We start from the raw sequence: 16,942 nt of genomic DNA, 5'->3' as shown, positions 1-16,942 counted from the left end.
CACTACTTCTTTTAACTGATACTGGAGAACAAGTGGAACCAGAAAAGCATTTTGTTCAGAAAAATGTGTGTAATTGCTGTTCACTAACATGCCAATTGGCTTTTTGCAATTTTGTTGCAACATTCTTCAAAATGTTTACTTTCTAGTTGCTCGTTATGACGTTGTTCTAATGTGACCTGCTCCGCGTGAGTGCCCTGAGATAACTTGATGATTTGGTGCTATATAGATTGAAATGAGTAGAATTGAACTGAATGTCTTCTAATTGGAAAGGGTACTTAGTTTGTGGTGTCTCAGGTGTTATTCACATGATTCACATATAATGGCTGTGAGTCACCATGCTAATTTTATGGTTCATGCTAAGTATTTGAATTATTGAGGCTTATCTATATCAGAATATAATGAACAGCATTTTCAACAAAGGTTGTTTCTTACTATGGTACACTGACATGGTGTCATTTTGCTCTTTGACCACTAGGGGTCACTGCAACACACTGATTCTGCCATTTGACAGTTAAGAGTGAAATGATGTGGCGTGTGTGAGTGCTTTTCTCTACTGGAGAAGGTACAAACACTCATCCCTGGCAGGATGTGGTGGTGTGTGTAGTTAAGTCAAAGCAAAACTTGCTCTGCTAGTTGTCTTTGCTACTTGTCAATAAATATCCATCTCACACTGTTCAGTTTGCGTCACTTTCAGCTGACCATATTTTCTGTTTGGGTGCTGACATGTCAGTTTCTCTCATTAAAAGAACCTGCTCCTATAACACACACACACACACACACACACACACACACACACACACACACACACACACACACACACACACACACACACACACACACACACACACACACACACCAACAATTCATATTTTGACTTCCTTCCTCCTCCTCTTCTGTCTGCTCTTCTCCTCCCTGTTGTCCCCCATTCTTTCACATTGATTAATTTCCGGGAACTTCTGATGCATTCAGGACTTGCCAAGACCAGGCCCTCTCTGTGTGTGTCTACACTTATTTTAGGCTCCAGAGGAAGGGCTGTTATGTAACGAGGCAGTTCCACTATTGTCCTCTAAAATTGAAATACAGTCTCTATTTATGGCGAAAGTGTATTTAAAGTATTTTATCGTCGATGCAGTGTAAATATTTCATGGGCTTATGTGCAAATTTTATCTCTGTGGAGTTACTGTGCAGGATATCAGAATGGCTTTGTCAGAAATATATTTTGTGCTGAGCCTGACATGGAGACGAAACATAAATGTGTCATTAGTCACATTTTTACTGAGACAGGCAGAATTTGAGTTGCTGTGTCAACTGAGAAAAACTTCACAATAGGGGGGAGGTCAGATTGTTTTTCCTTCTAGTTTTAGTGACTTTCTGTTTTCACAAAAATGCCTTTAAGGTTCCTCCCACTGTGTTTGAAATCTGAGCTCTTTTGAGTTATGTTTGGATTTCGATGGAGCTTCAGACTCCTTGGCAGGAGTCCTGGTGGCTGCGGTGGTGGTGGTAGAGCAGCCTTTAAAAATGGGGTGGTCTATTATCTTGAGACATGCACATACGCACACACAGCTGCCTCACACTACCTACTGATGTTTATTGATGCAATTTTTAGACTAGAAAAGCATTAGCCCAACAGCTCTCGTCTGTTAGTACGACTGACAGTTTATTTTTAAAAGAGAGGAGGAGACGCTCAGTTTAGTGTTTTGAGCTTGTTTCTGAAAAAATGGCTACAAATAATGATGATTTCATTTCGGGGGAACAATAATAAGAACCCTCTCTTATGTAACCTACTTATTCCTGGCTACCATGCCTCTTCATTGGCCCCTCACTACTACTACAGGGACCCATTAAGAATAAACAGTGAATCCATGGAAACAAACAGTTTAATGCTTTTTCCACTTTCAGACATAAACACATGCACACACTGACCATGCACTACCACATATTCAACTTTAAGTTTCTCATGTGTTGTAGCTTCGTTTGTTAATCAAAAATGAGCTAAGCTAAGTGTTGATCAATGATTAAGTTTACTGTTTATAATGTCTACTGTAATCTTTTGCTCTAATACACCTGAACTTTTGGAAACAAATATTTCACAGACAAAGAGGAGATACTATGCCCAGAATAAAGCCACCAATTGTGCTCCAGTGGTAATAATCTCTCTCTCTACACACTTTAACTACAACCTGCAGATGATCAATGCATGCGGGGATCCCCCTCTCCCTGAACCTAGCCACATGCTCCACCCTTTCTGGTCAAAATGTGGAAACTCTGAGCCTGACTGAGGCACGTGTGTCTCTGCTCTGCGACGGGAGTTTGGGAGGAGTTTAGCAGCTGCATGGCCAAGCCAAACACTTGAGTTTCTGGCACTGGGGTATACATCATTATATTATGATGGACAAAAGATTCATTATTATGTGATATGACAAGGCTGATAGAAACAGTAATGTAAGTAATTAGAGAAAAGGAACTGAATGGAGAGTGTCTGTTAAATCCTTGTTGGTTGATTTCAACTTCCCTCTTTTTGGATTAGTCTGTGTCATGTCACTTCCCTTTGACATATATAATTTTTCAGTTTTTTACTAGTCCACCAACTTGCTTGTTCAAATGTACACTGAAGGAGTTATTGGTAGTTGTAATCATTCCTGCAGTCGTGAAGAAGGGGGACAAAATACAGTCCTCACTCCGTGGCAGCAGTCAGAGTTGGCCAAAAAAATGTGTTTCTTCCAAAGTTACAGTCACAGATGAGGCACAGTAACAAAAACAGTAAATTTTGTACTTAAAGACTAACTTATAAAAATATCCGCTTGATTTGACTAACTGCAACTGTTCACTACTCATATTTGCACTGGTTAAACTTAAGGATGCATTTTTGTACGAATAGGACTGTACATTTTACATTGGAATAGCAGGAGGAGGGGATCTCTTCACGGCCAGTATGGACAGGATGAAAGAATACAGTGACATATAACTCTTGCAATGTATTGGCATGTGAGTATTGACATAGCTTTACTATGTGCTCTATTATGGCTGCGAAAACATACCAAAGTTGATTGCCAGATTTCTTTTATACCTGATAAATGAAGCAGTGTTTGTAACTGTGATTATAGAGTCTCTTTCCTTAAGATGTTTACATTATTTTGTCCATATATAAGTCAGGGTTCTTTGCATGGAGAGTCCTCTGTTGAATGACTGCTTTTGGCTTTTTAGCATCATTCTAGAAAGCAGTGAGTTTCAGGCACACCTCATATGTGATGTTAGAATAAGATATCTATCATGCCCTCCTTTACTTCAACACAGTTCTGTACCTGTGTCACATGCTACAGTGGGTTTTTACCATCCATTTATGTCCATGGCACCTGAAAACCTTAGACAAATTGAATCCAGCCAGGTAGCTCTACTGGGGTTATCCGGCAGAAATGGTTCCCCTGGTCATGCATGCCTGCTGCTGGATGGAAGAAACAGTTAACTGTTGAACAGCCTGGGGGAGCAAAGAGGGTTTTAAGATCCAGCCCCACATTCCTAGCCTCTCTCTGGGCTATAAAATGTGGAGTCCCATCAGTTTTCGGCTCCTCCTCCACCTCCTCCTCCTCCCTCTGTGTTTGTTTTCTGTCCCCCTCCTCCTTCTGCTTCAGAGTAGAAGAGCGGGCAGACTGGGAGGCACCATTCTCCAACCACAGGGGAACTCTTTCAGCTAAGTAAAGAAAGGTTGCATTCATTTTTGCACCACAAGATTTCCGCCTCCCCCCATTGCGTTTGGTGTCAGTGGACAAGCCTGAAGTGGAGGGGAGAGGTAGGAGGGGGCTCAGAAGAGGAGAGTGTGAGAACAGCATTTTGGAAACCAGCTGATCAGAGCTGTGGCAGAGGCAGAAGGACGGGGAGTGTGACTGGAAAAAAGAAAACACAGAGAAAGAAGCTGAAGTCTGTGTGATTTTGAGAGAATATACAACCTTAAGAGTAGACAAGAAATGTCTCCTTCCCTAAATGTGAAACTGGGAGCTCATGTGAAGAGAGGAGCTCTGTGGGAAGATGTGAGAGCTGCTGGGAGGGTGGAAATCTGAAGAAGAAGAAGAAAAGCACAGAGAAGGATTAGTCCAGTGCTGGAAACCAGTCCAGTGAATCATCGACAAAGGGTAGAGGAACCCCCCGTGTGGAAGGAGGAGTGATGTCTTGGCTGTCACCCGTGTCATGGGCCAAATGGACATGGACGGCTGTGCGAGGGGCAGAGGGAGAAGAGGATGAAGAGGGACAGGAGGCGAGCCTGGAGAGGGAGCAACGTGGAGAGAGAGGAGAGGAAGAGGAGGAGGAGGAGGAGAGATCTCAAGGCTTCAGGCAAGTGTTTTGCTGGAGCCTTAAGACCATACTGGCAGTGTGATTCATGCTGTCTGGATTAGAGGAGGGTGCTTTTTTCACATGTTTGTGTATATGTGTGTGTGTGTGTGTGTGTGTGTGTGTGTGTGTGCGCGCGCGCGCTACAGTTTTCCACCTGTCAGGTTGAGGAATATCAAATATTATAACGGTTGGATGAATTCAAAAGAGGCAAACTGATGAATTCACCCCCCTGGAGAGAAAGAAAATGTGTTTGTTGTCTCACGTAAACAGACATTTTGTTGATTACATGCAGAAATGTCAAATACGTTATGTTGTCGTGCACTGCTGACACATGGCTGGCATGGCTGTGGTTTAGATTGTGACAGTGTTTGAACAAAACGTTTTTCTCAGCTTCACAGGCACATCCTCATTTCCGTGCCTTTACAGAAATAACACACACTCCAACATTGAAGTCAGGTTTAGTATAATGATGTAATCGTTGCACACACAAACATTACATGACGTCCAGGCTTCGTGGCCTTGTTCGTCCCTTCTCTTCACTTTTGATAACGTTATCATGTTGGCCATTGTTCCAAGAAGACAGAGAGCTTTGCCTTTTGTTTGCCGACTTTAGAGAGGTGTGTTTTATAGAGTCAGATAACCTCTCCATTTTATTGATCAGTCACTGTAACACTGCCCTGCTAGTGTTAAGTGACAAAATCCATGTGTGTTTAGCAGATCTGTTGATCTTTAACCAGAGTCGTGTTAATATCTACTACGATGTGATGCTTCCTGAAGTGATCAGATTAAATTGAATGCTACTTCACTGCAAATGTTAAAATCACAGGTTAGTGTTAAAAAGGAGGATATTGCAAAATGTTTTCAGTTGTGATGTTCACATCTTGACTGAAAATAGGTACATCATAAATAGCTTGTATGGTGCTGACTTTACTGTAAATATGTGACAGGAAATAGTAGGCTGCCCTATTTCCTCTTTCTCTCTATTTTTTTTACTTCATCTTTCTTTTACTTTCTCGCTCTTCTCCTCCCTCTTGCTCAAATTCAGATTTGAGTTGCCTTCACTGACATGAATCAAATAGTACTGAGTGTTTTCAAAGAACGTTACAACAACAGAGGAGAGAGCTAGGTACAATGTAGATAGATTAGGGATTGTCATTACTTGGCAAGGCACATGTAGCAACTACAGGAAGTCATCTTTGCATATGATACATAGTAATATTTTTGATATTTAATTGTACATATGATTATATTCAGTATACTTCAGATTTATATGCAAAGCATCACTGACAATTTTGTAGTATCAGCCATTAGATGTGTACTGGACATTTTAATAGAGGGTGTGACTCTGTGTGTGTGTCACAGCCTGTTGTTATTCACAGCACTGATTCAGCCTTTTGTTTCTGTAGTTTTCATATCTTTCTTTTTTTATCATATGTTCTCCACTCCTTAGTTATGTAAGGATCATTCAGTCCTTCTTTCCCATATTTGGAACATTTGGAAAGTTCATTCCTTCTCTCTGTGTTTCTCTTTGGCAACTGCAGCTCAGACTCAGACGGTCATTTTGACACTCCTGAAGCAGCAACCCCTGTCCACGCCCCTCCGGCCATCCCAGGAGAGCTGGAGAACAACAACGCTGATGCAGACAAAACAGGTGAGGCCACTGTTTAGTACATAAAGAAGAGAGAAAGACGAACAAGAGGCAGACAGCATACTGTCCAAGATGTGAACGCAGCAATACCCCTGACTAACTGAAGGCGGGCATTATTATTACACACTGTTACTCAGTGTAGTACCACAGCACATATAATAGACAGGGTCCCGCCTTGAAGTTGCCATGGAAACAGGAGACTTTTGATGTTGTTCTAAATTAGACATCGCATATGTGTGCATGTGTTTGTCTTTATAGTCAAGTGATCAAAAAACACCTGCTAAGCTAAAACAATCATTTTAAATGGCACATTTGGACTTAAATGAATTCCACTACTACGTCTGAACTGCGGCATATCAAGTTCACCATGCCAGAGTAATTACATACATATGTTGTCTGGCTGCTTCAGGAATGTACCTACCTACTGCATTTCAACTTTTATTAAGGATTTACCTGTTAAATTGAAATGTTTTATTACAAGTAGTCAAGGTTACCTGATACCTAAACAGGCAGTAAAACCTGTACTGCATGCTCAGTATGTGAGCAGGGGCGGACTTAATGATTTGGGGGCCCTAGGCAAAAAGTCAGTCATGGGGCCTCCTTTGTGTCTTATTGTCACCCTTTCTGTAACTGAGAATGTTGGTATTAGTGGTGGTAGACAAAGTACTCAAAATTTAAAACTATTAATACCACAAATAACAATACTCTGTTAAAAGTAAAAGTATTGCATTCAAAAATGTATTTAGATAGAAGTGCAGAAGTATTATTAGCACAATGTACCTACATTTACTTAACATCTGTTCAAGGTGGAGTCATTTTAACTGATTTATATACTGCTGTATAGTTTGAGTTGATCAGATATATTTTGTGTAAAATCTTTATCTGTAAAGTAATCAGTAACAAGCTGTCAGATAAATGTAGTAGAATGATAAGTACCTTGTTTCCCCCTGAAATAGAAGGAACTGAACCATCCTAGTAGAAGTGGAGTAGAAGTAGCCTATCGTTGCATAAAATGGAAATATTAAAGTAAAGTACCTCATCACTTGAGTAAATGTACTTGGTTACTTTTCATTATATGATATAAAGGAGGTTTCTGATTACCATGGATACAATAATTTCCTAGGTTTCCTCTGCTTCTTTGACATGAACTGCTCACTAAACCATCCAGTGAAAAGTAACTATATTCATTTACTCAAGTGATGTAGTTTTACTGTACCAGAATATTTTTTTATTTTATGCTACTTTATATTGATAATCCACTACATTTGCAGATTAAGGTTTTTGATATAAAATATATGAACTAATAAAATATGATGCATCATTATAGATTAAACTACCCAGCAGTAAGCTTAATACAAGGTAGTTAAAATTATGTTTAAATTAACCTTCAAATGTTGCTTATAAGCTAATGTGTAATAATAATAATACAAGTAATATGTAACATAATATAACACAAGTAAAACTTTAAATGCAGGACTTTAACTTGTAATGGAGTATTTCTATATTGCAGTATTGTGACTTTAAGGATCTGAATACTTCTTCCATCACTGTGAGCAGCAGCTTGCTGCACATTGTCTTCCTCTCTCTCTCTCTGACCTGAAAGCAGTTTTCTTTTCTTCTAGGCTACTAGTTGACACTCTCTCTTCAGTGAATGCAGTTTTTTCTTATATTATCATCACTCTCTTTGAGGGTTTGGGGGGAAGAGGGTCGGTGCTCCCATCACCGAACAAGTGAGTCAATACAACAGGAAAACATTAGTAACTTTGGTCGTGCTGGTAGTTTCAGGAGGAACAACAGAAAAGCAGATCACCTCCCGGAGTTTTACAATGATTGCTTTACTTTTACTTTTTGTTTTCCTTTGAAATGCACTTTGTTATAACTCACTGTTCGATGTTTTGTTGAATTGCACGTTATCTGGAGGAGTTTATGCATCCCTATCAGTATGAGAGGTGGCAGCAGTCTCAGCTGCTACTCCAGTATTAGAATAGTCCATTCATCTAGTGTGAGGAGGGGGGGTTGTATATTTTTTTAATGTGCTTTGGGGACCATTTCAGTTTATCATGAGTTATAATAGTAATACTTCTGTATGTTTCATATCTAAACATCATAATAAATAAATAGCTGTTTGGGGCTCCTTTTAGTTGGGGACCCCAAGCAGTTGCCTAATGGTAAAGACCAGTAAAGAGCTGAATGCACACTGACTAGAAATTTTTGGGTGGGTTTTGGGTGTGATGATGGTGGAAGCGCTTTTATTGTCATTTGAATCACTAAGAGGTGGAGCCTGTAGCAGAGTGTGGGAACGGCCTTTGCTCTGGAATTCAACAGGTTCAACAAAGACTTTGGTTGGCCATGTTTTGTATTGGCCACTGATAGAGGTCACAGTGAGGGGAGTAACAGAACAAAAAGCATGTTATCAGGCTTTGATCATCATGCTGCTTGCTTTTTAAGGTGCTCTGAAACCACATGCTAATGTTTAGCGAATGGTAAATACAAGACAGTCATTGTTTTGCTAAGGAATAACTCGTCCTGTAAAACAGCTCTGGCAACATTTTCCAAAAGTGTACTTTGCGAAGGTCAACTAGTATGGAGCAAGGAGGGAGTTCACTTTTGTTTCAACCACAAACATCCCGCCCTGCAGCTGTGGAGGAGGAAGTTTGAATTTGTCTCTACTGCTGGCAGACAGGAGCTGAAGTGCCTCTAGAAACTTCTTTCAGTGTAAACACGCTGGTGGTTCTGTTTGTCTGTGCCCATCCAAAGTATCCATTACTACCTCAGTGTCAGTCTACACATGACTACAGTTTATAAATAGTTTATAGATAACTGAAGACTTTTTCACAGCCAAAAAAAGGCATTTAACTTTAAAATGACGACAGCTGGATGCTTGAACGTTGTTTTAAATGGATGGAAGTGCCTGTGTTGAGATGCATTTGACTTGAGTTAATACATGTGCAGTCCACTGCCATGTATTCGTTTCCATAGAAATTGGAAAAAATGTTAAGATCAAGATAATCATTAATAGGGAATAATGTTTTATGGATTAATTGAAAACAACATGATGCAAAGATACACAGTAAAATAAATGAAGGTTATCATCACAAAATGGCAAACAAATGCAAAATAATTCATCTTAATATTCAAATTTGACCACAGGATTAATTTGCATAGGCCTGTTATTACAAACCGGCACTGCAGCTGCCTCTAAACAAACACAAGAGTGAGAGAACAAAGAGGGAATCTTATATATTGACCATGCATGTGAATATAGATGAGTACATGTTCTTCTGGGTATGTTGGATTGCAGGAATATTTTGAAAATGACACTTGGGGACATGGTATTGTGAGTGGAAGTAGGTAGAAACACAGCAGGCCTTGCTAGTCTCCTAGCAACATAATATTACATGAACACGGCGATTATGACAGGCACATTGAAATATGTTGATATGTCAAAATGGCCCTGGAGGTAATAATTACACCATAGCAGCCGCTGCCCCTTCAGCACGCAACACAAAATAAATCTTACCTTTTTAGTTGTACTATCAAATGCACTACTTGGTTTAAATGTCACAACCCTCATAGTAAGACATCGCCATGGCAACAGCAGCAGTTGGAACAGTTTGCTGGCTGGTAACCTGCTTTCAGAGAACCAATCAGATATCAGCTACATCTGAGGTTAGATTTGATTGGAGAGATTATTATTTGCAGCAGTCATGTGTGTGTTTGCTGTTTTAACTCTTTTGTTCTTGTATTTTGCATAGATTTTTATTAATATTGGTGTTATTTTTTTGTTATTTGTCTCCAGATGTGGAGCAAGACGAGCACCTGATAGTGACTGCTCCTATATTGGATCAGGATATTTTCCTCAACCAGGACATGGGTCAGGATGAGCCTGCAGTCCCCATGGGTGACCCGCTGGAAATAAACACCCAGACCCTTGAACCAGAACAAACAGGAAACCTGTCAGAGGCCTTGGGCCCTGAGCCTGTTCCTGATTCAGTTCCTGAGGTGACTAAATGCACAGCATCATCCTCAGAGCCACCCCAAGCCCCAATTCCTGTCCTAGTCACAGATCCGGTTCTGGATCTGGATCTGGATCTGGATCTGGCTCCAGCCCCAGCTCCTGCTCCAACCCAAGAAACAGACTTGATCCAGAGCTGTGAACCTGCAGCAAGCCCAGCTCCAGAGCTCCCTGAGGAGAAGCCTCTTGCTGACTCAGAACCAATATGCAATGGCCTCCCCAACCAGACAGAGTCTACTCGCAAGACTAAAACCAGAAAGTCTAAACCTCCATCCTTGGAGATAAAGGCCCCATGTGTGAGTGAGATTGCTCAAACAGATGAGGAACAAGAACTTCCTGTTCCCAAGGCCACCTACAACTTTGACCCTGACCAGCTGGATGACAGCTTTAACCCCTTCACCTGCGGTGGATCCAAAATCCAAAACTCTCCCCCACCATGTGGCTCTAGCTCTCTCCCCAGACTTGAGCCACTCGGTAGTGAGGCCTGCGAGGACAGCTCAGCAGCACCAGCAGAGGAGCTAAAATCGGATGCAAAGCCTGTGATGCTGGAGTTCGGTCTGGACGAGGGGACACCCAGCAAGCCACCTCCGAGGAAATTAGGTGGCAAAAAGACAACCAGCAAACTCACAGCTAAGAAGCAGAAGCCCAAAGGGTCAGAGACTTCCTGCAAACCTGCACCAGAACCCACAGTGTTAGAGCCAGTTTCTCAACCAGCATCAGAGCCAGTTTCTCAACCAGCATCAGAACCAGTTTCTCAACCAGAGTCAGAACCAGTTTCTCAACCAGCATCAGAACCAGTTTCAGATCCTGCTCCAGAAACTGCTTTGTCAGTTTCAGACTCTACTGCGCCTATGAACCTGGATGATATTCCTATTCCTAAGAAGGGAACATATAACTTTGATCCCAGTCAGTGGGATGACCCAAACTTCAACCCTTTCGGTGGCAATAACGAGGTGAGCAGCTCTCCAGTGCTCCCTAAAGGCTCCTACAGCTTTGATCCGGACAATTTTGACGATTCTGTGGACCCTTTCAAACCCTCCAAAGCCCTGAGCACCGAGGACTCATCCAGTAGCACCACTCAGCCCGAGAAAAAAGTGAAAGACCAAGGCAAACAGAAAGCAGGGCACCCACCGGGGGAGAAGAAAGTTAGGCAAATTCCCAAGAAAAGCAAAGAAAGGACAGTCACGTAAGTTTTCACCAAAATGGCTTGACTGAGATCCAATTTCCATCCATATGTTTGTAATCTTAACACTCAGTCACAGGAGTTTGCAATTTGAGGCTGTAACATTATCACCGATAATAAAAACTCAAACGTGACGGTTTGCTTTTAACTGAGCTTGCTCTTTCTCGGGCTAAATGCATTATTATTTACATCCGCTATTGGTTGGGATGCATACCAAACAATACTTTGAGCACATGCCAAACACTTAACACTGCATACTAGCCATTGACGCGATTCCTAAACAGGTTATATATAGGCTGTTTATAGCTGCACTGTTTGGACAAGTTTCAGCTTTTGCAGGGCTGTCAGCATCTTGTGTTTATGCTCAAACTTGAAACTATCTGCAGAGTATCTAACACCCTGAGCTAGACACCTTTAGTCACTCACACACTCTCCTTTGTCTCTCCCCTGTTCTCTCGTTCCCTTATTAAAATCTCGCTGTATCCTCTTCATCCTTCATCCTTTCGTCTGTTACGCAATCCCTAAAACTCTGCTTTTTTCGTCCACTTCTGTTGGCCTCAGGACATCAAGTCAACATCAACAAGCCAAGTTTCTCTGTTTTCTGTTGTAAGTACTCTCACTATCGATGCCCTCTTTCTTTCTTTCTTACTTTCTTTCTTTCTTTCTTTCTTTCCTTCTTTCCTTCTTTCTCTCTTTCTTTCATGCATGCTCGCTTCCTATTTTACTCCCATCATGGCATGTGCTGTATCAGAGCCAGCTGTAGAAGGAGCATGTGAGGGAGATAAATGTCTTCCTCAGTTTCACCTCAACTCACAGGGCCATCCCCTCGTACATCAGCCATTCAATTTGTCCCGTCTTGTGATCCCTCCAGAAGTCGGATAACACTAGTGTGGTTATACATGTACAGTAGCTGCTACATGCAGATTAATACTTGCAGCTACACTATATGGTAGTGGAAATAGTGAATGTACAGTAAATGAGCTTGCTAAGGATCTCTAGTTTGTGCAGCTATACATTCTAACACTTGTATTATCATCATGTTTGTTTTGTAGGAATTCCTGTAAAGTTCAGAAATATGATGAGAGCCAGTCGCTGGTGCTTGATGTGTGCAATCAGGTAATTTGAGCATTTGTGAGCGTCTGTATCTGTGAGTGTTTGAGTGTTGTGTCATTAAGGTGAAATGTTTCACCTTACTGCAGCAACACTGCAATGTCCATTATTCAGCAGCTGCCCAACCTCCGGGCCTCACCTCTTGACAAACACACACGCACACACAGTATCACATAAGCTAACAGGAGCATCAGCAGTGTCTCCAGGTCTGCAGTGCTGTCTTGGCATGGTGACAGATCTGTCGCTTGTCACTCGGCAGTCAAATATTAGTTTGCCACTCCCATGTGCCTTCAACAATATCACCTTATCTATCCTCGGGAAACATCTTTGAGAGATTGTGCAATACCAAATTGTCTTAATACAATTTGTCAAACCCAGCAATCTTATCGTAATGTTACTTTTCAAGCAAAACAGTGTTGGGAAATATTAAGTAAACACTGGAGTTATGATGGATCTATGGGATAGTGATACAGTATTTCCATATCTGAAGTAATAGACTGTGGCCACATTTTTAACTTACTGAGTTATGTGTTTATGTTGTTTTTTTAGTAGATATTTAAGTATGAAATAAATCTCATTGTACTGTGTGTGTCATATCTCGCTCCTTTGTCTCCAGGCAGAGGATGAGGTGGTGGTTCAGACCCCGGAGATCACTCAGCGAGTTCATCACGCCACCGATGAGGAGAAGTTGGCTTCTACCGGCATCATAGGCCCGACAGCAGACACCCAGGAGGACAGAGAAGAGCCCGAATGCAATAAAGCAGCTGTCAAAAAACAGCCAATCAGCGATACGCCTGTTATGGATGGTATGGTTCTCAGTTTTGTACAAACATGATCTTCACACTCTCCAGACTACACTTGTGAGGACTAGCTGATCACCATAGAACACAACATTCCTTTATGATCTATTTAAGTCAGTAGTGTTTATGAAATGCCCCATATGCAATGTAGCTCAGTGTACACATGGGGCACAGTGTTAGAGGACTAGGCATGAGCAGAGAGGTGTCAGTTGCAACACCAGGATGAATTTGAAAGTGATTTAGTTACATCCTTTTCTCAACAACCAGTATTGACATATTCTCTGAGCCAGACACTTAAAACCCAGAGACAGCAAAGCAGAAAGAATGTGTTCAAATCCATGAAAAAGAAAACAGTGGAGCATACATGCTCAGCACAATCCTGTCCTGGATATAAGAAAGTTGTACATATTATGCTAGGGAACAAATGCTATCCAGTCTGTTGCTTCTTTTTGGTCATTTGTGCCATTAACATTTGTCACAGCCTACAGAATTATCTGTTTTATTTCTTCTCACAGGTGCTGAGACAAAGATCACAGAACACCTTGAGGAGAAGGACACCTGCAGTCTGAAGGATGATATAGTAAGTAGACTATAGGAACACACTGGGAAGGGGAAGGATGAATATTTAAACACTACTGGCTTGTTTTCCTCTAACTGTTCTTCATCACAATTGGGATGAAGATAATGACAACCAGAATTAGAATCCCACTTTTATGTGTTTTCATTCTGAGGCCACATTTAACTTGTGTTGCTATGTTGTGTCCCACAAGCCTTTTTGTTACAATATTTTAAAAGCTACTCACACAGTATTTGTCTAAGACAACCACACTTGAATCCTGAGGCTATACAAATGTTTAATTAACAGTTTTCCCAGAGCACTCCTGACGAACAATCATGTGATGTGTGAAATCAAAGGCAAAACCTGCAACAGTACTGATCAAAGACATGCCATCTGCTAAAGAAATATAAGAATCATGTTCATGTCAGAGCTTGTCAGACACTGCGTGTTTTCTGAATGCTTCACAGAGTGAGATATCCATGAGTCAAACAACTGGCAGTGAGGTCACAGCAACCCTGTCCCAGGATAATACGCCTCTGAGTGAAATGGACAAGGCTGCAGTGCTCACCCTGATCAGAGAAGAGGTGTGTCACTCCCACACACTCCCACACAGAGAGGGCTGACTGCAAAAAGTGAATCTGATGATCATTGCATTTTTAGATATGAACACACCCATTTATCACTTTTTTCTTCTTGCACCATCTTCCAATCAGATTATCACTAAAGAGATCGAGGTCAATGAGTGGAAGAGAAAGTATGAGGAGAGCAGAGCTGAGGTGTTGGAGATGAGGTATGAAGCTTCATTGTCTCTCTTGAGCCCTCCTTAATTTTCATGAAATATTACACTGCAAATATTTTTTTAAAAATCAATAACTTGGATGAAAAATGCTGACAAAGGGCTACTTTTATTCTTTTGTTGGCAGGAAAATTGTTGCAGAATATGAGAAAACAGTTGCACAGATGATTGGTAAGTTACTGCCACCTGCTGGTGGTATATTCTACTTTGTTTTGTTCTTCTAAAAGGCATGGTACCTCATCATCTATGATGTAACTCACTAGCAAACTCATTTATTCATCCATCCTCTTCCAGTTAGCCCATATTACCATTAGTAATCATTAAGAGGCAAAGTAAATAAACTGAATTAGGTCTATTACTCTCCTCCTCTGTGCAGCACTGCTGAGCTGTGTAGGCCTCATTACTATTACACTCTGTCCTTATTAATATAAACTTGAGAGCTGCTTTGTTGCAACTGTGTTTATTGAGACGTCAGGATACATTCAATTTAAAACTGCATAACAGTGTATATTTGGATCCATTGCGCTTAAAATGTGTACATGGTGCAGCCAGCCAGTACAGTACATTTTGTGTTGACTCTGCTTCATTGAAATGAAACACTGGCTATAATGTTAAAGTGCCAAGTCTCAGCTTTAAGTGTGAGGGTGTTAGTATCCACATCAGGGGAACAGTGTAGGAATTTTAGCCCTTTTAATTCACCAACCCCCAAATGATAGGGGACATAAAGTAACTGACTCACTTGCAGATCTTTTAATCAATAGCTGTCTATGGTCTGTGCCCAGAAAACATCAGCAGACACTTAAATTTTCCGTGGTGATGGTCTGCCTGTGCTGCAGCAATCTTTTTTTTTCTTGTGTTGAGGGCTTTTTGGCTTCAGTCTGGTCTTCAGCAAGTGGAATATACTTTACATGCTCTGTTTTGCTGAGGTCAGGTGACTCATTTTGGTCAGTCAAGTACATTACACTGTATGACCATAATAACATAAACAAAAATACTTGGTTGCCTTGTTTGTATGTCTTGGATCACTCTCCTCCTGCATTGTTCTAAGTTTGAATTTATAAGGGCTACAAGTGCGGCACTCTTTACCAATGTTATATATATATATATATATATACATATATATATATATATATATATATATATATATATATATATATATATATATATATATATATATCTGGTGATGTAATCTGGTGATGTTTTATTATTGCATGCAGCAATTAATCAAATGTATTCTTTTCAAGGTTGCATTTAGCAGAGTTGTTTTTACTCAATCATAAAAATGGCTAGCTGACCCTATTTTCTCCTTCTTTTATATTTTGACCCCTCTGTTGGGTGCAGAGGACGAGCAGCAGCAGAAGACCCTGTCCTGCAGTAAGTCAGTCAGGCAGTTGACCTTAGAGAGGGATCAGGCCATGGCCGACCTCAACTCTGTGGAGCGCTCCTTTGCTGACCTCTTCAGGAGATATGAGAACATGAAGGGAGTTCTAGAGGGCTTCAAGAAGGTCAGTAGAGCAATGGATCACATGAGATGCTGTGTAGTCCACCTTCACATAATAGCCAGGCAGCTAAACATGCTCTACATGTATCTGCAGAATGAAGAGGTGCTGAAGAAGTGTGCGCAGGACTACCTGATGCGGATCAAGCAGGAAGAACAGAGGTACCAAACGCTCAAGGTGCATGCTGAGGAGAAACTGGATAAGTAAGTATCATGTTTAAATGTGTGCAATTTGCGATTCCAAGATTCAATCATTAGAGGTCTTTTTTATTCTGAAAAACCCCTTAATTAGCTGGATAGAGTCTCTCATGTTGACAATCTCTTCTGTCTCCTCCAATCTCTTACAGGGCGAATGAGGAGATAGCCCAGGTACGTTCCAAGGCCAATGCCGAGGGTGTCGCATTAAACGCCAGCCTGAGGAAGGAGCAGATGAAGGTGGAGTCACTTGAAAGAGCTGTCCTTCAAAAGGTAGGACGACTGCAAACATGATTAACATGGATCCAGTATGTTGTGGGGTGTTCTGAAAGAAAGGTTAAAAGCTTTCCTTTTTGAAGTTTACATGTCAAGTAAAAGATGCTGAAAGTGTTTAAATATAAATGTATGAATGTCAAATGAATTGTAGTATGTTGGAATTATTTATGTTAACAAATAAGATTGCAGTTGAGGTGATTTGTGGGCTTCATTTCACACCACTGGTAACATTACAGTACTATTCTCCCAAGGTTAAAACCATAATTCCCACAAAACCTGATGTTTCCTGCCCCTTCTCACTGTGTTTTCTTTTCTTTTTTTGGTTTTGTATTTGCGTTTAGTGAAAGGGAATGCATGTGAAAAGTATCTTTACTTGTTCTGTGCAATTAGATCATCCATCATCGTAAACCGTCATAAAAAAGCATATTGTGGTGTAATTGTGTTGTTTGATTACAGTGATTACAAGAGTTACAGTGGTATAACACTAAATTTATAATGTTGAAACCCTTATTCTCCTGTGCCTTTCAATCAAAGGC

General features: G+C 40.9%; 1 protein-coding gene across 2 annotated transcripts in view; it reads left to right on the top strand.

The window, feature by feature from the left end:
• Positions 1–16,942, top strand: part of tacc1 (transforming, acidic coiled-coil containing protein 1) — a 28,365-nt gene that overhangs the window by 9,068 nt on the left and 2,355 nt on the right. The window contains exons 1-12 of one of the 2 annotated variants that reach the window (XM_042407681.1): positions 3,679–4,326; positions 5,868–5,977; positions 9,774–11,175; positions 12,225–12,288; positions 12,899–13,088; positions 13,598–13,662; positions 14,109–14,225; positions 14,355–14,431; positions 14,565–14,608; positions 15,779–15,942; positions 16,033–16,139; positions 16,283–16,403. In XM_042407681.1, coding sequence (XP_042263615.1) covers positions 4,160–4,326; positions 5,868–5,977; positions 9,774–11,175; positions 12,225–12,288; positions 12,899–13,088; positions 13,598–13,662; positions 14,109–14,225; positions 14,355–14,431; positions 14,565–14,608; positions 15,779–15,942; positions 16,033–16,139; positions 16,283–16,403 — 2,628 coding nt within the window. In that variant the 5' untranslated portion in view covers positions 3,679–4,159. Of the gene's footprint in view, positions 1–3,678; positions 4,327–5,867; positions 5,978–9,773; positions 11,176–12,224; positions 12,289–12,898; positions 13,089–13,597; positions 13,663–14,108; positions 14,226–14,354; positions 14,432–14,564; positions 14,609–15,778; positions 15,943–16,032; positions 16,140–16,282; positions 16,404–16,942 lie in introns of those variants that run through there. The other variant, XM_042407683.1, reaches the window with a different exon arrangement.

This window comes from Thunnus maccoyii, chromosome 3 (assembly GCF_910596095.1).
Source record: "Thunnus maccoyii chromosome 3, fThuMac1.1, whole genome shotgun sequence".
NCBI classification, from domain to species: domain Eukaryota; kingdom Metazoa; phylum Chordata; class Actinopteri; order Scombriformes; family Scombridae; genus Thunnus; species Thunnus maccoyii.
This window is presented reverse-complemented; position numbering and strand designations above follow the sequence as displayed.